General features: G+C 41.3%; 1 protein-coding gene across 1 annotated transcript in view; it reads left to right on the top strand.

The window, feature by feature from the left end:
- shank2b (SH3 and multiple ankyrin repeat domains 2b) overlaps positions 1 to 25,048 on the top strand; it is a 304,111-nt gene that overhangs the window by 263,701 nt on the left and 15,362 nt on the right. Inside the window, 7 exon segments of the mRNA XM_030724518.1 lie at positions 10,478 to 10,613; positions 11,621 to 11,701; positions 11,812 to 11,820; positions 14,012 to 14,035; positions 15,642 to 15,754; positions 16,477 to 16,582; positions 18,652 to 21,154. Of these exon segments, the coding sequence (XP_030580378.1) occupies positions 10,478 to 10,613; positions 11,621 to 11,701; positions 11,812 to 11,820; positions 14,012 to 14,035; positions 15,642 to 15,754; positions 16,477 to 16,582; positions 18,652 to 21,154 (2,972 nt within the window).

The following is a 25,048-nucleotide window of genomic DNA, read 5'->3' as shown; positions in this document are numbered from 1 at the left end:
TAGTCCCTGTCAGTACTCTAGCTGCAGCATTTTGGATCAGCTGAAGGCTTTTCAGGGAGCTTTTAGGACAGCCTGATAATAATGAATTACAATAGTCCACCCTAGAAGTAATAAATGCATGAATTAGCTTTTCAGCATCACTCTGAGAAAGGATGTTTCTAATTTTAGAAATATTGCGCAAATGCAAAAAAGTGGTCCTGCATATTTGTTTAATATGTGCATTGAATGACATATCCTGGTCAAAAATGACTCCAAGATTTCCCACAGTGTTACTGGAGGCCAAAGTAATGCCATCCAGAGTAAATATCTGGTTAGACACCATGTTTCTAAGATTTGTGGGGCCGAGAACAAGAATTTCAGTTTTATCTGAATTTAGAAGCAGGAAATTAGAGGTCATCCAGGCCTTAATATCTTTAAGACATTCCTGCAGTTTAACTAATTGATGTGTGTCATCTGGCTTCATTGATAGGTAAAGCTGAGTATCATCTGCATAACAATGAAAATTGATGCAGTGCTTTCTAATAATACTGCCTAAGGGAAGCATGTATAATGTAAATAAAATTGGTCCTAGCACAGAACCCTGTGGAACTCCATAATTAACCTTAGTGTGTGAAGAAGACTCCCCATTTACATGAACAAGTCTATGGAGTCTATGAGATAAATATGATTCAAACCACTGCAGTGCAGTACCTTTAATACCTATAGCAAGCTCTAATCTCTGTAATAAAATGTTATGGTCAACAGTATCAAAAGCTGCACTGAGGTCCAACAGGACAAGAACAGAGATGAGTCCACTGTCAGAGGCTCTAAGAAGATCATTTGTAACCTTCACTAATGCTGTTTCTGTACTGTGATGAATTCTGAAACCTGACTGAAACTCTTCAAATAAACCGTTCCTCTGCAGATGATCAGTTAGCTGTTTTACAACTACTCTTTCAAGAATCTTTGAGAGAAAAGGAAGGTTGGAGATTGGCCTATAATTAGCTAAGACAGCTGGGTCAAGTGATGGCTTTTTAAGTAGAGGTTTATTTACAGCCACCTTGAAGGTCTGTGGTACATAGCCAACTAATAAAGACTGATTGATCATTTTTAACATTGAAGCATCAATAATTGGAAAGACTTCTTTGAACAGTCTAGTAGGAATGGGATCTAACAAACATGTTGCTGGTTTGGAGGAAGTAACTATTGAAGTTAACTCTGAAAGATCAACTGGAGCAAAAGAGTCTAAACAAATACCAGCAGTGCTGAAAGCAGCCGAACATGAAGAATAATCTTTGAGATGGTTATGAATAATTTTTTCTCTAATGTCTAAAATTTTATTTGTAAAGAAATCCATGAAGTCACTACTAGTTAACGTGAAGGGAATACTCGGCTCTACAGAGCTCTGACTCTTTGTCAGCCTGGCTACAAGTGCTGAAAACAAACCTGGGGTTGTTCTTATTTTCTTCAATTAATGATGAATAGTAAGATGTCCTAGCTTTACGGAGGGCTTTTTTATAGAGCAACAAACTCTTTTTCCAGGCTAAATGAGCATCTTCTAATTTAGTGAGACGCCATTCCCTCTCCAGCTTTCGGGTTATCTGCTTTAAGCTGTGCGTTTGTGAATTATACCACAGAGTCAGGCACTTCTGATTTGAAGCTTTCCTTTTCAGAGGAGCCACAGTGTCCAAAGTTATACGCAGTGAGGATGTAAAACTATTGACGAGATAATCGACCTCACTGGGAGCAGAGTTTAGGTAGCTGCTCTGCACTGTGTTGGCACATGGCACTGAAGAGCATAACAATGAAGGAATTAGATCCTTAAACTTAGTTACAGCACTTTCAGAAAGACTTCTACTGTAATAAAACTTATTCCCCACTGCTGTGTAATCCATTAAAGTAAATGTAACTGTTACTAAGAAATGATCAGACAGGAGGGGGCTTTCAGGGAATACTGTTAAGTCTTCAGTTTCTATGCCATATGTTAGGACAAGAGCCAGAGTATGATTAAAGTGGTGGGTGGGCTCCTTTACATTTTGAGAGAAGCCAATTGAATCTAACAATAGATTAAATGCAGTGTTGAGGCTGTCATTCTCAGCATCTACATGGATGTTAAAATCACCCACTATAATTATTTTATCTGAACTGAGCACTAAATCAGATAAAAAGTCTGAGAAATCAGACAGAAACTCTGAGTAAGGACCAGGTGGACGATAGATAATAACAAATAAAACAGGTTTTTGATTTTCCCAATTATATGTTTGACAAATAAAGTCTTCTTGATAAGTCTTGATTTCCACTCCTGGGAAAATTAGCAACAGTCCTGAATTTCCTGTACATAGCCTGTTTGCGGACTGATGAACACCCAGTCTTGACAATATTTTCTAGCTCCACACAGTGGTTGTGATTGAATAATGGTTCACATCAACAAGTCTATCTACAGTCATGGCCAAAAGTTTTGGCAATAGCACAAGTTTGTTTTTCTTGCACTTTGCCACTATATTTTTATTTAGATTATTTACATACTCCTGTGGACCCATGTCGCAGGAGGTGTCGTAGGGGTTGAGTGCAATGTGTGTCGGATGGCATTCAAGGGCAGAGGCCCTGGCGGACCTGGGCTCTGGAACCAGTCTCCTGGAGAGAGGCTGGACTCTTTTCCCTTTTATGGTTGCCCTCAGTAGCAAGTTCCCGTGCTGATCCCAAGGAACGATTAAGAACAGGCCCGCGTTCCCACCGCATTTCTGTGAACTGCTCCTTTACGTATGAGCGTGGGCGGGTCCTCGTCTGGACACGGAAGCCGAAGCGCACAAACGTGGGAGAACACGCTCCCCTTTCTTGTGCTGCAAATATGTTTTACGGTCCAAACCAAACTACTGCAGCATCTGTGAGCAAGACAACAAGTACGCACTTTGTGTCCTTTTATGTGTGATATGAACTGATACAAAGCAACAAGTTCAGCCTTAGAGCCCAACCTAATTCACAGCTGTGAAGCAGTGAGCTGGGGTGGGTTTTCTTGTATCCCCTCAACCTGTAGATTGGAATTTTCACAGATAGATGAGAGGGTTGTTTCCCTGTGCCTTCAGGCTTGGGAATGGATCCTGACTGTTGTTTGCACTTATGCACCAAATGACAGTACCAAGCAATGTTCCCTTTAAGCTGCGTGCCTGCACAATCACACACTGCTCACACATTCTCGGCGCAAAAGAAAATCTATGCAGAGCAAAAAATTGAATCCAACATAAACCATAAACTAATTAAACCAATAAAAAAATTTTCCGTACCATTTTGTAGTTTAAGTCAGTGAGTGTCAGGTGAGTGTCAGGTATGATACGGTTCACTTATGCTACGCAACCAATCACTATTGTGTGTGCGTGCCTTGCCCATATGTACCGTGGCACCATGCCAGGTTAACTAGGTAAGAACAGTGTGGTGGAGTTAGGAGACGCGAATGCTAACCCATTATCACGACTAAGCGAACGGGCAGTGGGACATCCACTCACCAAGCCAAAATAAAAAAGAAATGCTCTTCTTTTAAGATGGAATGGCTGTCGGAGTTTGTGCAAATAGAAGAACAAGCGGTGAAACTGGGTGAGATTTTTTTCTTTTTCCAACGAGAAAGGTTTGCTCTGCAAAACATGCAGCGAAGTCAAAGTAGCAAGCGAGTTTTCAGATGGAAAAATGTGGACTGAATGGAAGTTGGACTACCTTAACCGTCACATTCAGCAGTAAAGTCATTTGAATGTTGTTGGGATTGTAAGAAGACTCAAGATGGGAATGGGGATTGGTACATTATTGCAGGAGAGTGCAAGAGACAGACAGAAAAGGAACGAGCTATCACACACAAAAAAAAAATCTGACCCTGGGCATGATCCCTGGTTTATAACAGGTGTAATACTGGTGTGTGGCCACAGCTTGCACATCTGATGTTGCTCACAGTGGTCCTCAGTGTGCTCAGAGAGCTTTTGTGTATGCCCAGACACAAAAAATTAGAGGGAACATTGGTTCCAAGTACCCACCCTTATTGGTGTCACTGGCCAGGGTGTTTGAGGGTGTTCCATCCAGTGACTCTATTGTCCAGTGACTTCAACACTCATGTGGACAATGACAGTGAAACCTGAAGGGGTGTGACTCAGAGGAACAGCCTGCCTGATCTGAACCCAGGAATTACACTGCCTGGCCAAAAAAAAAAAGTCGCCACTAAGTAACTGGATACTTACTTCATGGGCGATTATCTTTCAGCTACCAACGAGTTATTTAACCCCAACTGGTGCAGTGAGTTGTTTCTCATGTCTTAAACAACCATGTTGAAAGATACATCGCGTGGTTGTGGAAAAGATGTCACTCTGTTTGAGAAGGGTCAAATCACTGGCATACATCAAGCAGAGAAAACATCTAAGGAGATTGCAGAAACTACTAAAATTGGGTTAAGAACTGTCAAACACATTATTACAAACTGGAAGGATAGTTTTTAATAATTGTCCATCGTTCCATCATCTTCGAGGAAGAAATGTGGCTGGAAAAAATTGATCGGCGATCACTTAAACATTTGGTGAAATCATATTGAAGAAAAACAACAGTCGCATTCAGGGCTATGTTTAATAGTGAAAGTAAGAGCATTTCCACACGCACAATGCAAAGGGAACTCAAGGGATTGGGACTGAACAGCTGTGTAGCATTAAGAAACCAGTAATCAGTGAGGCTAACCGAAAAAAAAAAGCTTCACTTTGCTAGGGAGCATAAAGCTTGGACTCTGGAGCAATGGAAGGTCATGTGGTCTGATGAGTCCAGATTTACCCTGTTCCAGAGTGATGGGCACATCAGGGTAAGAAGAGAGGCAGGAGAAGTGATGCACCCATCATGCCTGGTACCTATTGTATAAGCCTGTGGGGGCAGTGCTATGATCTGGGGTTGCTGCAGTTGGTCAGGTCTAGGTTCAGCAACATTATGTGCTCAAAGAATGAGGTCAGCTGACTACCTGAATATACTGAATGACCAGGTTATTCCATCAGTGGATTTTTCTCTTCCCTGATGGCACAGGCATATTCCAAGATGACAATGCCAGGATTCATCGGGCTCGATTTGTGAAAGAGTGGTTCTGGGAGAGATCATTTTCACACATGGATTGGCCACCACAGAGTCCAGACCTCAACCCCATTGAAAATTTTTGGGATGTGTTGGAGAAGGCTTTGTGCAGTGGTCAGAATCTGCCATTATCACTGCAAGATCTTGGTGAAAAATTAATGCAACACATTTTTTTTTTTTGGCCAGGCAGTGTATTTTGTTATGGGATTTGTGTTCAAACCACAGTTTGCCCAAAATGAACACCATGTTCAAGCATAAGGATGTCCATAAGTGCACGTGGCACCAGGAAACCATAGGTCACAGGTCGATAATCGATTTTATAATCGAATCATCAGATCTGCAGATATGTTCTGAACACTTGGGGCAAGAGAAGAGCTGAGCTGTCAACTGACCCCCTGGTAGTGAGTTGGATCAGGTGTGGATCAGGTGGCGGGGAGGATGCTGGATAGACCTGGTGCACCTAAATGTATAGTGAGGGTGCGCTGGGAACGCCTGGCAGTGGCCCCAGTCTGTGAGATCATCAAATCCCACCTCTGGAGGACATTGAGTCCGTACGGCTCATGCTCTGCACCTCCATTGTTGAGGCTGCTGATCAGAGCTGCAGCTGCAAGGTGGTTGGTGCCTGCCATAGTGGTAATCCCCGAACCAGATGGTGGACACCAGAGGTGAAGGGAGCCATAAAGCTGAAGGAGTCCTATTGGGCTTGGTTTTCCTGTGGGACTGATGGGTACCAGCAGGCCAAGTGGAACGTGGCTCAGGTGGTAACTGAAGCAAAAGCTTGGGTTTGGGAGGCGTTCGGTGAGGCCATGGAAGAAGACTTTCAGACAGTTTCAAAGTGACTCAGGCTTCAGGAGAAGATAGTGGTGCTTCACTCACTATTGTGCGGGTGGGGCGCTGCTGACTTCAACTGAGGCTATAGCTGGGTGGTGGAAGGAATATGTGGGACCTCCTTAATCCTACTGACATGACTTCTGTAGTGGAAGCAGAGTCTGAGGACGAGAGGGACTACTCGCGCATCGTTGGGAGTGAGGTCATTGAGGTGGTTAAACAACTCCACCTGCCGCAGTGATGCAGATGCTGCACTGGTCCGTCAGGTGAAGAGAGAGTTGAGCGTAAAAGCAAAGCTGTTGATTTACTGGTCAATCTGTGTCCCTACACTCACCTATGGTCACAAGCTTTGGGTTATGACCGAAAGAATGTATCGCTTACAGTGGCTTGCAAAAGTATTCATACCCCTTGAACTTTTCCATATTTTGTCACATTACAACCACAAACATAAATATATTTCACTGGAATTTAATGTGAAAGACCAACACAAAGTGGTTACAATTGTGAAGTGGAAAGAAAATTATACATGATTCAAAACATTTTTTTTACAAATAAAAAACTGAAAAGTGCAGTGTGCAAAAGTATTCAGCCCCCTTTTCTCTGAGTGCAACCAATTGCATTCAGAAGTTGCCTGATGACTGCTAATGACTAAAAAGAGTCCACCTGTGTGTAATCTAATATCAGTACAAATACAGCTGCACCGTGACGGCCTCAGAGGTTGGTTAAGATATTATTGGGGAGTAAACAGCATCATGAAGTCCAAAGAATACACCAGATAAGGAATAAGGTTGTGGAGAAGTTTAAAGCAGGCTTAGGCTATAAAAAGATTTCCCAAGCTTTGAACATCTCACGGAGCACTGTTCAATCCATTATCCGGAAATGGAAAGAGTATGGCACAACTGTAAACCTACCAAGACAAGGCCATCCACCTAAACTTACAGGCCAAACAAGGAGAGCACTGATCAGAGATGCAGCCAAGAGACCCATGGTGACTCTGGACCAAATGCAGAGATCCACAGCTCAGGTGGGGGAATCTGTCCACAGGACAACTATTAGTCGTGCACTGCACAAATGTGGTCCTTATGGAAGAGTGGCAAGAAGATGTTAGATTAGATTCAACTCACTGTCATTGTGCACACAAGGCACACAACAAAATGATCGTTCCAGATCACTCATCCAGAGACAAGCATCTGCGGTCATGCGGCCAGAGACCAGCGCTACCGTTAGGCAATGTGGTTTAAGTGTCTTGCCCAAGGCGAACCTGCAAACCTTCCGGCTGCAAGGCGAGCACCTACCCACTGCGCCACTGCCACTTGAAGAAAACCATAAAAAGTCCCGTTTGCAGTTTGCCAGAAGCCATGTTGGGGACACAGCAAACATGTGGAACAAGGTGCTTTGGTCAGATGAGACCAAAATTGAACTTTTTGGCCAAAACGCTATGTGTGGCAGAGAATTAACACTGCACATCACTCTGAACACACCATCCCCACTGTCAAATATGATGGTGGCAGCATCATGCTCTGGGGCTGCTTCTCTTCAGCAGGGACAGGGAAGTTGGTCAGAGTTGATGGAAAGATGGATGGACCCAAATACAGGACAATCTTGGAAGAAAACCTGGTGGAGTCTGCAAAGACGTTAGACTGGGGTGGAGGTTCACCTTCCAGCAGGACAACGACCCTAAACATAAAGCCAGGGCTACAATGGAATGGTTTAAAACAAAAAATATTCATGTGTTAGAATGGCCCAGTCAAAGTCCAGACCTAAAACCAATCAAGAATTTGTGGTAAGATCTGAAAACTGCTGTTCACAAACGCTCTCCATCTAATCTGACTGAGCTTGAGCTTTTTGCAAAGAAGAATGGGCAAAAATTTCAGTCGCTAGATGTGCAAAGCTGGTGGAGACATACCCTAAAAGACTTGCAGCTGTAATTGCAGCAAAAGGTGGTTCCACAAAGTATTGACTCAGGGGGGCTGAATACTTTTGCACACCGCACTTTTCAGTTTTTTATTTGTAAAAAATGTTTTGGATCATGTATAATTTTCTTTCCACTTTACACTTGTATACTACTTTGTGTTGGTCTTTCTCATTAAATTCCAGTGAAATATATTTATGTTTGTGGTTGTAATGTGACAAAATATGGAAAAGTTCAAGGGGTATGAATACTTTTGCAAGCCACTGTATATCACAGACACAAGCAGCAGAAATGAGCTTTCTCCCCCTTAGAGACAGGGTGAGGAGTGCAGTCATTCAGAAGGTGCTCAGAATAGAGCCACTACTCCCCCACATTGAAAGAAGCCAGGTAGCCCCTTAACTGGCAAGGGCCCGCTGACGGGCCGTTTGTAGTCCCTTTTATATGGCAGGCTAGACCCTCCCATTTTTACTGACACCTCATTCGGCCAATCATCTAACTGGCTGCACCAAATCACCTGACAAAGCTACGTGACGCCCTCTGAGTATCACTGGCTCTAGCAAACCCATTTCTTAACATGATTGGCCGAATGAGGTGTCAATCAAAATGGGAGGGTCTAGCCTGCCATATAAAATGCACTTCATTCAGCCGGCGGACCAGACGCGGCCAGTTAATAGGCTATGAAATGGGTTTTTCAGAGCCAATAATGACCAGAAGGCGTTATGTAGTTTTTGTCAGGTGATTTTTTTGCTGCCAGTTAAGGGGTTAAGGTGGTTCAGGCATCTGGCCAGGATGCCTCCTGGCCATCTCTTGGGTTAGGTTTTCCAGGCATGCCCTACTGGGAGGCCAAGGCAGACCCAGGACACACTGGAGAGATTATATCTCTCGGCTACCCTGGGAACGCCTGGGTGTCCCGCCTAATGAACTGGAGGAGGTGGCTGGGGAGAGAGAGGTCTGGGCTTCTCTGCTTAGGCTGCTGCCCCAACAACCCAGCCCCAGATAAGTGAAAGAAAAGGGATGGACGGAGGATGGATATTATCTACATTTTTCTATCATACCTTGAAGAACAATCACAAGGATTTAATAAATTTCAAAATATTTTATTGGCAAATAAATAAAGGTTTTTTTTCTACAGCTGTAGAGAAGGTCAGACTTTGTCACTAACTAGAACTTGTATGCCTCCATTTGTAGGGAAATGCACTTGTACAATTCCAGTCTTTTCAGTCTGGAACATGACTTAAAGAAGCTTTTGGAAAAGTTGTTAGCACACGAACTCAGTTTTTCTAGCCTGGACTAGGAATGTTTGCTCTGTTTGTTCAATAAAAAAGTGCAACTGTTTGAATGTTTAGTCAGATTGTGATTCAGAGGGCAGAAATTCTAGTAATCCTAGTAATGCCTTAAATCAAATAAGTGGATGTGATGACCATAGAGCCAATTTACCAGTTTGCATGGTGTGTGGACAGAGGTGTATAATATAAAATGATGGTACTTATTGTACTTTAAAATGCTTAAACCAGTAGTTTGAGTAATTCTATATTAGACCCCCCATGTGACAAATAGTATGCAATGTGAAGCCACATTGGCTTGTTTAAGTAATTTTGTTTTTAGTTTTCTTCTAGAATTTCTTTTGTATTGAACTTTACATCTTCAGATTTAAGTGGGCAGCATTTTTTGCCCGCACACAAACCCAAGGTATCATGAATATTCCAATATTTGTGGTGCTTAACGTTCTCAAATACACAGTTAACAAGAAGCACAAACCTCCACCAAGGTCGCTAACTCTCTGGGCAGTATTTTAAGGGAATAGTATTATATTTTGTATTATACTTTTTAAATGCACTTTAAGAAGTTTGTAGTCTTGTAAAAATCAGATAAGAGTATCATAATAGATGTTCATTCTGATTACACAAACATTATGTAGGAGTAGGTAATAGATAATAGTTACTGATATGTCAATAACTGGACATGAATGATTTTAGCTTATTATGTAATATACAGTACAGTAACATTCATTTCTAACTAATTAGGCAGCTCATTCTCTTTCTCTTGGTAAAACACATTTATTGGGGTCAACTTGAAAGAAAGGCAGATGTGAAATGTAAAAATGAAGTCAGAGGTCAAATGTGACATGATACATGATGCAAACTATAATGTGATTTTTGTAATCCTCATATGCCAGTATCATTTCCCAAATGCTGCCAACATGAACAAAGGCAACAGAATTTTAGTTTTAAATAGCTTGGTTTTAAATACATTTTATGAAAGTTTCACTTCATTTGACCTTGAAGGAAAGGTCAGAGGTCAAATGTGACAAGTGATTTTAAATCTTTATACAGTGCTTTCTATAATATTGACTATACACACCCCACTTGCAAGAATCATAGTTTCTGAGTCATAAGTTTTTTTTTGTCAATTTTCAACCAATAAATTGTTAAGTTGACCTTCAAGAGCTTTGTGGATGTAAGCCACATTTTAATGGAATGTTAACATGACCCCACTCTACACCCCTACATAGTTTTATCAGAATTAATTCAAAATCTTCCAAGCTATCATGTTTACAGACAGAATGACATGTATGCTATCAAAAACATAACCTCCTTGGCCGAGGTAATAATATAACAGAAGCTACAGGGTAAGAAAACTTATACTATCTTCTTTCGATTTTTTTGTTTGTGGCAGGTAAACCAGGAGAACGTGGTGAAAGTGGGCCACCGACAGGTGGTGAATATGATTCGACAGGGAGGCAACCGGCTCCTGATTAAGGTGGTGACGGTGAGCCGGAATATGGACCCTGAAGACACAGCACGCAAAAAAGGTACAACAGTTTCAAGATGCGACTGAACATGAATGGCAGTGATGTTTAGAATTAAATAATTTAATCATTATGAGGTGCTTCAGCCATGGCACAGCAGAGCACAGTGTAGCCTACAGCATGGGTATAGTAAAATGGTGTAAAAATCCTTCTGCTGTGTGAATCTGCTCACAGATGTACCTTCTATATTAAAATATGTTATTAATTTGGCATTATTTATATAGTTATGTGTTGTTTCAAGGCACTTTATGTTGTAAAACAATGCCTCTTCAGCATCTATCCATTTTCTTCTTCTTATCCAATTTGGCATTGTGGCTGGAACCGATCACAGCTGCCATGGGACAGGAGGCAGGGTTGCAAGTCTAAAACATAGAAACATTCACACTTGAGGTCAATTTGGGTTGGCGTGTGTCTGGGGGGGTGGGGTGGGGGGCTGGAGTACCTCGATTTGAGCCCAGGTCTTTGTGCTGGGGGGGCAATGGCGCTGGCCACTGCACCACCATGTCCTCCTCCTCCTCCTCAGGAGGGCAACCATCTACTGAGGCTGGTTGGGTTGACAGGGAAAGACAGGAGCAAGAACTGGACTAATACAAACAAGAAAAACTATGACCATGATGCAATGAACTCAAACCCGCTACAATGCCAGTCAGTTCTCAGATCACACAAATCAGCTTCACACTTATAAACTTGCAGTGCTATGTTCTAAGTGGTTGTAATGACAAACCAGACAAAATCTGCCCACATACAGAAATACAAACAAATTTAAGAATATTTTGCAAAGTGCCAAAAATGACCAACTTACTGTTGCATTATCCAATGAGACTCTCTCATGATCATAGCTCTCTCATTGTTTCTTTTCTGCCTAAACATTTCTGTGTAATTTTTTTTCTATCTCTCGATTGATTGATTGATTGATTGATTATATGTGAAGGAGTGATCTCAGCTCATCTCTGCATAATTTCTGATGACATGCACACTTTTTGTAACTTCTCCGATTCTCGCTCCCTCAGCTCCTCCACCTCCAAAGAGAGCCCCCACCACAGCCCTGTCAATGCGCTCTAAGTCGATGACTTCTGAACTTGAGGAACTTGGTAAGACCAGTAGTTTGCATTTTCTTAACTCGCTGTGGCAAATGGAAGTGAGCATCTAACAGAACCTCTTTTTTGTACCTCTTTCTCATGGTTGGTTAATCTCTCAATAGTGGATAAAGGTAAGCACACAATGCTACATAACCTTCTGCCATCCATTATGCTCAGCTGCACATCCGTTAGTTCACAGTGGCTGATTGAGGCTTTTGTTCAGGATAATGCAATATGCATTTTCATTATCTGGTCATTTTGCTTTAGTTTGACTTAAAGAAAAAAAAATTGAAAAAGGCTTTTGCTTCTCTCCTCATCTCCTGTCCTCTTTTGCATGAAGTACTCTTGCTTCTGGATGCCCACACTCAAGAGTTGTCACTACTGCTGCAAGGAGCAAATAAATAAAAGTATCATCATTGTTCTTCTGTTGTTTTTGTCTTTGTGCATGGTGAGCACCACTTCAGAGGTTCTTTGTGTTGTCCTGACACCTTTTGACAAACAGGTCAGTGGTTCTGACGATGTGTTCAGAAGGAGACACAATAGTGAATGGGCTCAAGGAGCAGCTGAAAATTGTGAGAGTGACGGGGTGAAAGAGAGTTCTGAAATTTGAGAGATTTTAGCATGTTTGGCATGTATAGTTAGTTTGTAGTATGTTTAGTGTGATGTGTAGTCATGGATGAGGCTTATTCTGCTAAAAAGCCACCAAAGGCAGACTGAAATGTAAACACTGTCTGCAGGTGTACAACAGGAGGAAGGACACACCTGGAAGTGTCAGGCCTCTGACGGGCCCCTCTATCTGTGGTGGACAGGAACTGTTTCTTGGAGTGGCACTAATAATTTGTGGCATCTTATTGTGACACCTGATTCTTCTGTAAATAGTGGTGCAAAAAAATGCTTGTGGCATTGTCTGCATTATAATGTTAATCATTGTTTATATTTGTGCATAAGTTTTTGAACATTATATATAATTATTTTTGGAATTTAAGTTATAAAAATAGTTTGTTAAACATGTTTTTCATGCGGTTTTTCATAGTAAAAAATCTAACTTTTTTCTACTCCAATTTTATGATTTTGTGTGATTTTAGGTCCAATGTGTTAATATAGTATGTCAAAATGAAAAAATAAGTACAGTGTGACATGTGAGGTTGTGCTGAAAAAAAAAATCAAGACAAGGCAAAGCAAACAGTTTGTAAGGTAAAACATACTGTATAATGGTCAAATCAAAAGTAGTCTAAAAGGGCCAATTATACCGTAGACTCCACATAGGGCAAAAAATTTTTAAAAATCATATCTCCCTCAAAACCTATTGGATTGATTGCCCAGCACCACTTCTTGTTATCTGATGTTGTAACCCTTCTTAATATAGTCCAAGTTGATTTGGCGACACCTGGGTTTGTCATGGTAACAGCTAACCGTTGTTGAGCTGATCTTTTGTCAGAGATACAACAGAGGAGGAGCATGTGTATCTGTTTCAACTGCAGCCAAAAGTTGTTTTAAAAAAGAATTCAGTAAGTCATAATCATGACTTCCAGCTGCTTTCATGCTGCGTGCAAAACCACACAGCACCACGAGTTCCCCAACAACAATAACTAAAGTTAATTTTCTTTCAGAGAGCCTGGATATGTGCAATTTGTTGCATGTGGCTTTTTAAAGCTCACCATGGCTGCTGCTAACTGGTCCCATTCAAACTGATATGCTGACAAGCACAAAAAATGCCAAACATGAGCATTGACTTGTTAGGTAGACACATGAAAGGGAACCCCTTATGACATATAACCACATTTTTATCCCTGGACTCTACTAGAGTAGCTTTGTATGAGTCATAGTTTAAAAAACTCTTTATTTGTTTTACACTGGGCGTTCTCATCAGTTTATCCATTGTCTGAAAGAAGCCATTTTAGCTCCCTTCTTCCACTCTTTAAACCAGCACTTTTCTGATTGGTTGTCATATGCAAACAGAAAATTGGAGGAAAATTGGAGGAATGGCATGTATTGATGTGCCATCCTGGAGGAGGTGGATTACCTGTGCAAACTCTGTAGGGTCCAGATTCGCCTCATGCACTGAAAATGACACTAACTTGACATATTTGCATTTCATTCTGTACATTATACAGATGTAAAAGTAATAACATTGCTTGGGTCCATAGTTAAGTCTGAAGAACTATTGTGTCTTGACTGCAGAAGGACCAATGTCGATTGAGTGATTACTTTTAGCAAATGTTAAAGAAAAGCCCTGTGATGAGGGCAGCTTTCATTCCTCGTAGGAAAAGCTTCGAGTCTGTTTTATTTGTTCTGAAGACTGTTTTTCTGTCATCCTTTAAGCCACTCTAAGGAAAAAGAAAGGTGGTAAGTTACAGTTGGCATGCTTTCAGTCTGATCTAATATCTCTAGTGATTGAATTCTGTCACACTCCACTTGACTGTGATTAAGTAACACTGTTGTATTTAGTGATTATTTCTTTTAAGAATTTGATTTGTCTGACTAGCTCCATTTTGATTCTGAGTTTAACCAAATGGAACTACACCCATTGTGTGTTTGCATGATTTATGGTTTTGATTGCAGCTGTTTTTGTGTGCAAAATGTTGTTATTGCATGGTTAAATGTAGTAATTACAGTCTATACTTTCTACTTCCTGAGTATTTCCAGGATTTGCTTTTGTTTGAAGGGGTATTTCACCTCAGAGTGCTTCTCTGCAGGCAGACCCACAAACCTAACTTACAACACTAACAGCAACAAACATACATTGATTACTTTCTGGAATGTTTTAAACACAACAAAACATAGCAGCAGACCTTTAACAAGGAATTACAAAATGTGTGAGTGTGTATAAATAACGTGCTGTTGCTATAAAAGTCAATGTTTGTTCACTGTACCTGATCCATAAAGTTTTCATGTTTCTTTTCTTCATATGTGCACTGTTTATAAGCTACTTTGCAGACTCGTGTGTGTGTGTGTGTGTGTGTGTGTGTGTGTGTGTGTGTGTGTGTGTGTGTGTGTGTGTGTGTGTGTGTGTGAGAAGGAGGTTTATTCTCGGAAATGTTTCACTCACAGATAGGTTTCCAGGGCAACCGTGTGGCATGTTGTTGATAGGCTGTAGCTGCAATCCAACTGGAAGACAGATCAGAGAGAGAGAGAGAAAAGGATTGTGCATCTTTATGCTGTTTGTCTCTGTGCGTCTCTTTGTGCGTCTCTGCGTGCCTCTGTGTGTGTTTTACCTCTAACTGTAGTTAAGGTCATTGATGCTCCTCTCCTCCCCTTTCCTCCCCTCCCCATTCCTCTCCTCTGTGTATAGATGCGCAGAAGAAGAGGATTGTTTTCCAAGTCACTCTAAGTAATCACTCCCCTGATGCATGGAAGCTTTCTACATCCTAGACAGTTGTAGCCAGGGAGGTGACACAGTAAGAGGATAGATCAGGGCTAGCATGTAGCTTCTCTGAGCAAAACTGTATAGCTGGACTCTATTTGATGGCATCATCACACACCAGAGGGAAGTTCAGTTCTGCCAAATTTGCTGTCAATACCTTTCTCATGTTGTAGGCACAGTAAAAATAAAAAAAAATAAATAAAAATACAAAGAAAGATAATGGCAAACTTGGCAGGCTTTCACATTCATTGCTCATTTTACATTTAATGAAGGAACAACCCCGAGAGTTGGATGATGTTGCTGAGTCGGCTGTTTGGAAAGAGCTTGCACGGCTTCCAAGGCTGGACATGCCAGACACATTTCATCAATCTCCCACCCCTACCCACCCCCCCAAAAAAGTGTTTCAATTGTTTTCTGTTTCAGTTCCATTCACAATTCGGTGTGGAAACACAAGGAAGGCTCACTGAATGATTGAATGAGTAGCTTGCATTTGACCCGTGAGATCTGTAACTAAGGCTTTGCAACTTCACTCCTGCCCTCTATCACTTTTTTTCAATGCTCACATGTTATAAATTGTTTGTCTTGCAGACAAAGTTGAAGAGATGACACATGCCCAGAAGACGTCACCTGTTGACATGAAGATTGCCACAATCAAACCACGTCCATCCAGTCGCTGCTTGGTTACACCTACTGACATGAACGTAAGAGAACATGAGGGAACTCAATTTATGGTGAACAATACATGCAAAGATGGCGAGAATCTCCGGTGTTATTCTAAATTAAATTGTTCAATATAAAGATTACATTGTGCCCTACCTACTACTTGTCTGCATCATATTCATTCAAAATAGGGCTGGACCTTGTGCTGCCTCCACAAATGAATTACAGAATGGAAAAAAAATTTTCGAATTGGAAATCCTTTTAGGGCTCTTTTTTAAAAAAAAAAAAAAGTTGTAGCAATGCACTGAATGTGAAATTCAGGGCTAATGCTGATTTTTAAAATAACAATTTGGGTGATTGTAGATTTTACCAATATTTTTTTACAAATATTCTTTTCATTTTGTTTTTGTTATTACTTCTTTCTTGCTTTGTTCTAAGGAAACAGATAACTCTTTGAAAAATATCTATTCTGTTTTAAAGTTCTTCAGCTCTTATCATACAGTTTTTGAGCATTTAGTTAGTGTGAAACATCAGGCTGTTTGCCAGTATCACTCCGCAGGCCCAGGCAATACATGAATCTGGCCAATATTTTATGCATCCCTAATACATAAATGACTGAAAATAAATGCTGTTATTGTTAGTCAGAGAAATATTGAAAGAAGTATATATACTTCTTTCAATATTTCTCTGACTAACAATAACAGCATTTATTGAAAGAAGTATATATTTCTGGTTATATCAGTAACAACAATCTGCTTTTCAGTCCATGTATCATGACCGCCAGGGAGTAGCTGTGGTGCCACCCACTGTGCCAGGAGCCTTCCTGGGGATACCTGAGAAGGGCACTATGAAAAAGCAAAAGTCCATAGGTATGATGTGTATACAGTTAAAGTATGTGTAGGATGGTGTGTGTGTCTGTCCGGTAACTTTTAGCTTGTCATAATATTCCATTAATGCTCCAAGGACTTGCTCTTTGTGCTCTAGCAATATTAAAGCTAATTATAGATAAATTAGAATGAGCCAGTCAGCAAAGTGTGCTTTCAGGCGATAATATTGGAGGTCATTAAGCATATGCTGAAACCTCATTCTCACTGCTGAACTAGAGGGATGTCATCCAGGCTAATGTTTCTCACAGTTCTTTTGACTTGCAGCACCATCAGAATTACAACAAAAGATGATTGCCTGCATTTTGCAGAACAAACACTTGCATGTATGCGTTTATACAATGTGACACACAGGGCTTTGTTCTGAGTGTTACTCATTGACAGAAAATTTGTGGGCATGTATCCTAAACAAAAGTGCTTTTAAAAATGCATTACTGTATAAGATAAAGAAACTTATGTAAATTAACAAGCATCTTCTACAAATGTTTGCCAGTTAGATTATCCCCAAATGGGATCTCCAAACATAGCATAGCCATACTCTCTTCCACACTCTCAGAAAATAAAGGAACTTATTGCCCCTTTAAACTTATAGCAACTTGTCACTGAGGCTGTATCCTCAAGGGTATTAAAAGGGGGTACCTCAAGTATCCTCAAGTACCCCTTAGTACCCTCAAGGGTACCCTCAAGGGTACTAAGGGGGGTGCTTAGCGTTTTATACCTACAAAGAAGACTCCTGAACCTCTGGTGATAATTTTATGCCTTAATGTTGATTGCCTGCATTTTGCAGTTAAAATTGGATACTGGACTACCTATTCATATTTAGCTTGGCTGTTTTGTAGAAGAAAGTCAAACTTTTCGTCACAGCCTTGTCAGTGTCGGCAGCGACTGTTCCACAAAAACTTTAACATTGGACGTAACACGAGAACGATGTGACCTAGAATGTTCAAATTCAAACCATAGATGCATCTAGTAAAAATCTACAATGAGTTTGAAAGGTCAGAGGTAAAAATGTCTGGAAATCTTATAGATGCAATAACTCAAACAATCTCAAATTAGTTGCATACTGTTCAAGCTAGACCCATGAAACTTCACACACTTGTTCACTGATTTTTCTATAACAGCACTTTGATGCCTTCCTGTTACAAATCCAAAACAACCAAGCTCAGCAGTGCTCTTGTTTATTTTATTATTCATTCGTACACAGAACTGGATGTGTTTTGATTAGCATTTTTTTAGTCTTATTGAAACTTAAAGCTTTATCTATCTCACATCTGTGCCTACAGTCAAAGTAGAATCCCAAACTAACCCATCATGCCTGTTGTTGGATTGTGGGAGGAAACCAAAGAAAATCCACCAGGCATGGGAAGAACAAAGGCCGTGGGAAGGTTTGAACCCAAAACCTTCTTGTTGTGACATGACATGTCTCCAGTACCACTAATATATAAGACAGACAGAATGGAATTTGTCAAAATGTATTAAATGCTGAGAGTAAATAAATATTTCACATAATTTATTTTTATATTCGCATGTGGTTTCCTGGTGAACCTTAAAATTCTTGTTATACTTTAAAATCTAGAAGAAACAGTACAAATATGTACCTTGTCCTGCTTGGGAACATTTATGTACCTTTTTGGCCTTTGACACATTACCTTGAGGTCTAATAATTAACCATAAGCTGGTTTTATGTTTGATTTTCACCACATTTCTGAGCAAAAACAGGGAATTTATGGAAGACATTTTGGTTCTTTATTAAGATAATCTGATGCCTTGTTCAGTGTGCTAACTACTATTCTAATTTCCACATTGAAGATTTCTGTTGGTGAGGCAGTTGGTCAGATCACCAGAAAGGTCCTGTTACTTCAAACAACTACCTCAAATACTTTTCACACCTGTCTGGCCCCTCACACATTTCAGCATTTTCACCTGCTTATATAACAATTCAGAGTAAGCTAACATCAATAAGACATTTCTTTTGGAACTAGCAGGCCAAGTAGGGTGTGAAAGATAGGAACTCTGTACTGAGAAAATAATTCTTTCATATCCATTTCTTTAAGGTACATCGGAGGATGAGAAACAGGGATTCCTCACACCTCCCCTACTCAAGTTCTCCCGCAGCCTCTCTATGCCTGACACCTCAGAGGACATCCCTCCTCCCCCAGCCATTTCACCCCCTTCACCACCTGCCTACAACTCAGCTGCTGGCCCTACAACCAAGAGCTATGGCACCTCACGACCAAGCTTTACCCCAAACTCACCCAATGCAGTGACAACGATAAGCCGAACTACTGACGTTGGTACATTAAGGCGTGGCTATTTCCGTCAGAGCTCTGAGCAGTTTGAGAGCACGCGTACTCGGGGGCGTACCCCAGTGCCCGAGAACCCTTATTCTGAGGTGGGCAATAAGACGCTGTATGTGCCAGCAAAACCAGCCCGAAGGAAGGGTATGCTAGTAAAGCAGTCTAATGTGGAAGACAGCCCAGAGAAAACGTGTCACATGCCAACAAGTCCCTCAGGCCCAGTTTCTATGCCTGCTACACCTATAGAAAGAACATGCTCTTCTATCCCCATCCCCACCATCATCGTGAAGGAGCCCTCCACCAGCAGCAGTGGCAAGAGCAGCCAGGGTAGCAGTATGGAGATTGAGCCCACAACCCCTGAACACCCTCCTCTCACACCCGCTGTTGGTGGAAGTGGAGGTTTACGTCCTGAAGACCCCCTTTCCCTAAGCAACCCTTTTGCAGCAGCTATTGCTGGGGCAGTACGGGACCGCGAGAAGAGGCTAGAGGCAAAAAAGAACTCAATTGCCTTCCAATCAATAGATATTGGGGATGATGACTTGAGCGGTCCCACGCCAACCCCTCGCCTTCGCCAGTCCAAGTCCATTGATGAAGGCATGTTTAGCAGTGATGAGCGTCTTCAAAGGATACTAGCCCCTTCTTCAGCAACACAGCTTGGTCCCCCTGTTGGTGGTGGTAGCGGCAATATGACAGATTTCAACACTCCTGAGCCCACAGTTGTTCGGGAGCCACTAAACACCAGAACAGGCCAGTGTCCCAACCTGGACAGTCCTGTTAGCCTCCCAGCCACTCCTCCTAAGAGCCACTACAGGGCCAATGGAACCTACCTCCATCCTGTCACTGGCAAACCATTGGACCCTAATTCTCCACTAGCTCTGGCCCTTGCAGCTCGTGACCGGGCCATGAAAGAGCAACAAAACCATCCTCAGAATCAGCCACAAAATCCTCCTCAGGCTCAGCAAACCCCCAAGCATGAAGCTCAGTCCCTGCCAATTCAGCAAAGTCACAAACCAGACCTCAACCAGCCTCTATTTATTGACACCAAACTACGCTCTGGAATTGAGACAAGTTTTGCTGCAATCTCTACAGCAACCATGGGACGGCCTGGTCGAGGTGGCCTTCAAAGGCAGATGACAGAGCAGAAGTATGAGTCTGATGGAGCGCGGGAAGAGCGGCAGCATCGGGCACTTGAGGAGAGGAAAAGCGCTCCAGCAGATGTGGCAGACACATCACAGCCCAAGTCAGCTGGATTACTGATGGTTCACACAAGCACAGACATAAACAGCAAGGTGAACAACCAAGATGTTGAAGGACAGGACAGCAACCGGCCATCTGAACTAAAAGACCCTAACCAGCCCGATTCTCTCAATTCTTCAACACTGTCCAGTCCCCAGCCACTAACATCAAGGAGGAGGAGCATTCCTTTAGGCGAATCCATGGAGGAACCTGTAAAACTGCCCTTTCGCATCCCACCTCCCCCTCTGGCCTCAGTTGATATTGATGAGGAATTTGAGTTCTCAGAACCCCTCCCCCCACCGCTGGAGTTTGCAAACAGTATTGACATTCCTGATGACCAGGCTAGCGCCATTGCAGAGATGCTTCAGCAACAGAGACGGAATGGAGGACCTATTCTACCCCCATACCACCCTCATGCCCCACCACCTGTCACTGATCAACACAGAAGGGTGGCAAACAGTATACCCGCCTCATATCCTACTCCACCAGACCCAGAGTCAGGGGTAGGTGACTCAGGCATTGAAGAAGTAGATAGCCGCAGTAGTGGGGATCCTCAGCACATGGAGACCACTAGCACAGTTTCCAGCATTTCCACCCTGTCATCAGAAGGAGGCTTCTGTGATAGTGCTTTGGAAAGCCTCTATGCCACTGCAGATGGGCATGCCTTCCTGGTGGATCGGCCCCCAGTGCCACCTAAACCCAAGGGCAAGTCTGTTATTAATAGAACATCACTTTATCATGACGCTCTCATTGAAGAGCCTCCAGAGTCTTATGGGTCACCACCACAGGCCCCTATTCCTCCTCCCTCATCCTCTGAACCTCCTAGGACTCCCACTCAAAGGACCTCCAAGCTGTGGGGCGATCAGCCCCCTGAGCTACGCAGTCCCCCATCCACACCAGACTCCAAGAACACAGTTATCACTGAGCTGAGCTCTATTCTGCAGCAAATGAATCGTGACAGGCCAGCCAAGCCAGGAGAAAGCCTCGACTCCCCAACAGGCACCAGAGGGGGCTTTGGAACAAGGTATGTGAAGTCATTCCTTACTGATTCGGTTTAACTTCCTTCTGTTTTGTTGTGTAATGTGTAAAACCCATTTCCTTATCTTTTACTTTTTTCATTTAGTGTAGTGGTTAAGAAATGTATGCACTGTATACTTTGAACAAATTCCCTTACTTTGTGATATTGCCACAAAGAAAGCTGTTATATTTTTTCAACACTGGCTTATGCGCTAATCCTCTAATTGATCATCATTGATTATGCCCATCAAGCAGCAGACATCCATGATTGCCTTGGCTAAATCTGAAAATAGTCTGTTATTGTTGTATTTAGCCCAGAGTAGTTCAATAAAGAGAGATAATTTGGAAGAACTGAACATGATTTATTAAGATAGAGAATTTGATAAATATTTAGCGATTAGATGAATCATCATAGCAGAACAGAGTCCCAGGAATGATAGGAATTAGGACTGGAAAACCACCCCCTAAACACTGGTGAAGGTGGAGGCTGGGATGAGGCTCTGAGTGACCAGGGTGAGCGAGGCAGAGATGGGGAGGAGACAGGTTGCAATTATTTTAGCATCTTTACCTTACAATAGAAAGCACTTTGAGGCCACTGTTTGTTGTGATTTGATGCTATATAAATTGAATGGAATAGCACAAATATGAGTCTGAGGAGTAGAATGACATTGAGCACTGAGGTTTACTAGATTGACTAGCAGCCTGAACAACCAGGCTGGCTGTGGCTCATAAGATAGAGCAGGTCATGTACAATACATAAGGTTGGTCATTCGGTACCTGGCTGCTCCAGGCTGCATGCCAAAGTATCTTTGGGCAAGATACTGAACTCCAAGTTGCCCTTTGTTGCATTCATCAGCATGTGCATGTGTGTGAATGTTAGATATTTAGGTGTAGAAAAAAGTTGTGAATGGATGACTGAAGACATGCTGTATAAAGTGCTTTGAGTGCTCTGTTAGAGTAGAAAAGCGCTGTACAAGAACTAGTCCATTTATCATTTAAGAAAGCAGGCAGATGAGTGAATACAGGTCTTCCTTATTGAACTTGAATATAAGCTTCATTGAATAGACAGTTGGGCTGTGTGTAGTTCATCTGATTTGGTCCAGATTTAGCCCATCTATTTTTATATATTTATCTATTTTATATAGACCTAATACAGCCATGTACATGAACTTAATTTAAAGGTAAATTTAATATTGTTGACATCTTTTCAATGACCTGACACCTTTCAGTGCCTGTGAGTTTTCAATGAACTCTCACTGTGATTTGGACTCTTTTCAGTTTTTGGCTGGATGGGCTATTATATTTGGTTTTGCATAGACAGGTGAGACAGAAATCCAGCTGTCTCTTCATTGTTGATTATAGTGCTTGTGTTTTTAAAGTTGGAGCATTTCAAATAAGCTTGCTGTTCTTGAAATAAATGTGATGCTGCAGGGGTTGTGTTGTGTATGCCATTTGAAACAGTAGCGTAGTTTCAGAGTGTTTTGGCCTACAGGCTGTGGATGATGTATAGATGCATCACATTCCAGAATAAAGCTTTGCAAGTTGTCAGACTCCAATTGGAGCATTGTTCAGCAACTGCCTGTAACTGCTGTCTTTAGTTAAGCATATTGGGTCATGGCAGTAAAGAAGAGTACTGAGATCAGATTTATCTATTTATTTATCAGATTTATTTATCAGATCAGATTTGTGCTTGGATGTTTTTCTGATGATTTCTAAACCCGAAGCTCTGAAAAATGAGTTAATGCAGGAAGCTGAATCCTGATAACTTAGCACATGTTGATACATCATTCATTATTTACCTTATCCTCCTCTATGTAACTTCCTTCTGTTTTCAGTCACATTTTTGGTAAACACAGAGGACCGTGCACAAAGTTTGAACAGCCATCATAGACAGGAAATATTAACTCGAATGTTCATTACAGTCCTGGCCAAAAGTATTGACAGTGCCTCAAAATTTGTTTTTTATGCATTTTGCCTCTTCAGTTTTTTATGTAGATTCTTTTTTGATTATTGTTTTGTCAGTGGTGCCCAAACCTTTGGACACAGCATTTTGATGGACCCTGTACCTGTAACCTCTTTTTTTAACTCACATTTCCTCCCTGTGAGAGGGAAATAAAAAGCACAATAAATAATTCACTGCTCACATGCATTTTGTATGAACATTCCCATTGCTCATATGGGAGTTGTAGAGAGTGCAAGGAAGGTGATTGTTCCTCTGGGAACTTGTGCTTTCTGATTTAATAAACACTATTAGCTCCACACAGTGGTGTCCATTTGGGGTAATTACAGTGAGATGCTGGCAGCTGCTGGTCCAGCAGGTCCAGCTCTGTGTTTCCTCCTTCATGCTTCATGCCACATGCTGTCATGTTATCCTCAGCAACAACAGCAGTTCAAAGTCATGTCTGTTGACCTTTAACTTTTGTACTCATTTCAACTCATGCCTGCCCATCTTCATCTCCATTTTTTCCAGTCTCCTGTTGTTCCTTCACCTCTTCTTTCTTCATGCCCCTCTGTGTGTCCCACCCTCACAGGTAGGTTCCCTCAACTGTTCTGACATCCCACTGAAGGCCTGTTTCCATTTTTTTGATTTTATGTATTTCTAGGATGACATGTATGGACATACCATTCTTATATATATATATATATATATATATATATATATATATATATATATATATATATATATATATATATATATATATATATATATATATTAGGGGTGGGACTTGATTAAAAAAATTAATCGAATTAATTACAAGCTTTGTAATTAATTAATCGAAATTAATCGCATTTTAATCGCATTTCAATATTTGACATGAGAAATATTAATTTAAGTTTGGTTGATGAATGAATCAATATACATAAGCTTAAACTTCAAAATTTTGTTTATTTTCCCACCAGTCTACTACACAGACCAACAAAGGGTGGAAGTGCTCCTGTGATAAGCAAACTCCTGAAATTAAAGTTAAGCATCATAACTGGATAGTTTTATTCAACATTAATGTCTCACTTGTTATAGTTGGAAATTAATCATTCTCTCAGCTGTATTCCTTGATGTTGAAATGTGGTATGCTTGTTTTAACAGCTTATTTTGAATTAAAGACTTAAAATTAAACCACAAAAAGGAGAAAAAGTTCGTTCTCCGTTTAACAGCTGCTTTTACACAGCTGTGCTTCACACTCACGTTGCTAGGCGACATGAGCTACGCAGAGGTGACGGCAGCTGATATGAAGGCTAGCTGCTCACTTCCGGCCTTTGTGGTGTTCGTGGGCTGCGAAAGACGTGGGCCGGGTCCTTCGCAGGATGCGGCCCCTAATTTGGACATTGTGCGTCGATATAATCTGTATGCCGGGAACTCGCGCACTGAGAAACGTTCCACGGTGCAAAGTGCGATTAAAATGCGTTAAAATTTTTAACGTGTTAATTTCCCCATAATTAATTAATCGAAATTAACGCGTTAAAGTCCCACCCCTAATATATATATATATATATATATATATATTTTTTTTTTTTTTTATTTATTTTTTTTTTTTTATTATGGAACATCACACGAACTAGTTTCATATTCACCCTTCCTTCTATATCTACCCCCAGGACATGATTATGTACTGTCTACAAGCAGCTGGACTGAACTCGTGACCCATGATCAAAACAAAACCTTATCCATCAGTAGTCAGAGATCATTGTACTTATAAAGGCTCCATTGAGACTTTATAAGTACGATGTCCAATGATAAAAACCCCTTACTATGTTAAAGGTCACCCAATCTTAGCATACACCTTAAACTGATGAGGATTATAATTATAATGGGTGTTAAATCTCAATGCAGAATCATAAACAGCTATTTAAGTGGTTGAAAGTCCCAAATGAAGCATGCATTTGTGAAAAATGTCACTATAAT

This window comes from Archocentrus centrarchus, unplaced genomic scaffold, assembly GCF_007364275.1.
Source record: "Archocentrus centrarchus isolate MPI-CPG fArcCen1 unplaced genomic scaffold, fArcCen1 scaffold_37_ctg1, whole genome shotgun sequence".
Taxonomy (NCBI): Eukaryota; Metazoa; Chordata; class Actinopteri; order Cichliformes; family Cichlidae; genus Archocentrus; species Archocentrus centrarchus.
This window is presented reverse-complemented; position numbering and strand designations above follow the sequence as displayed.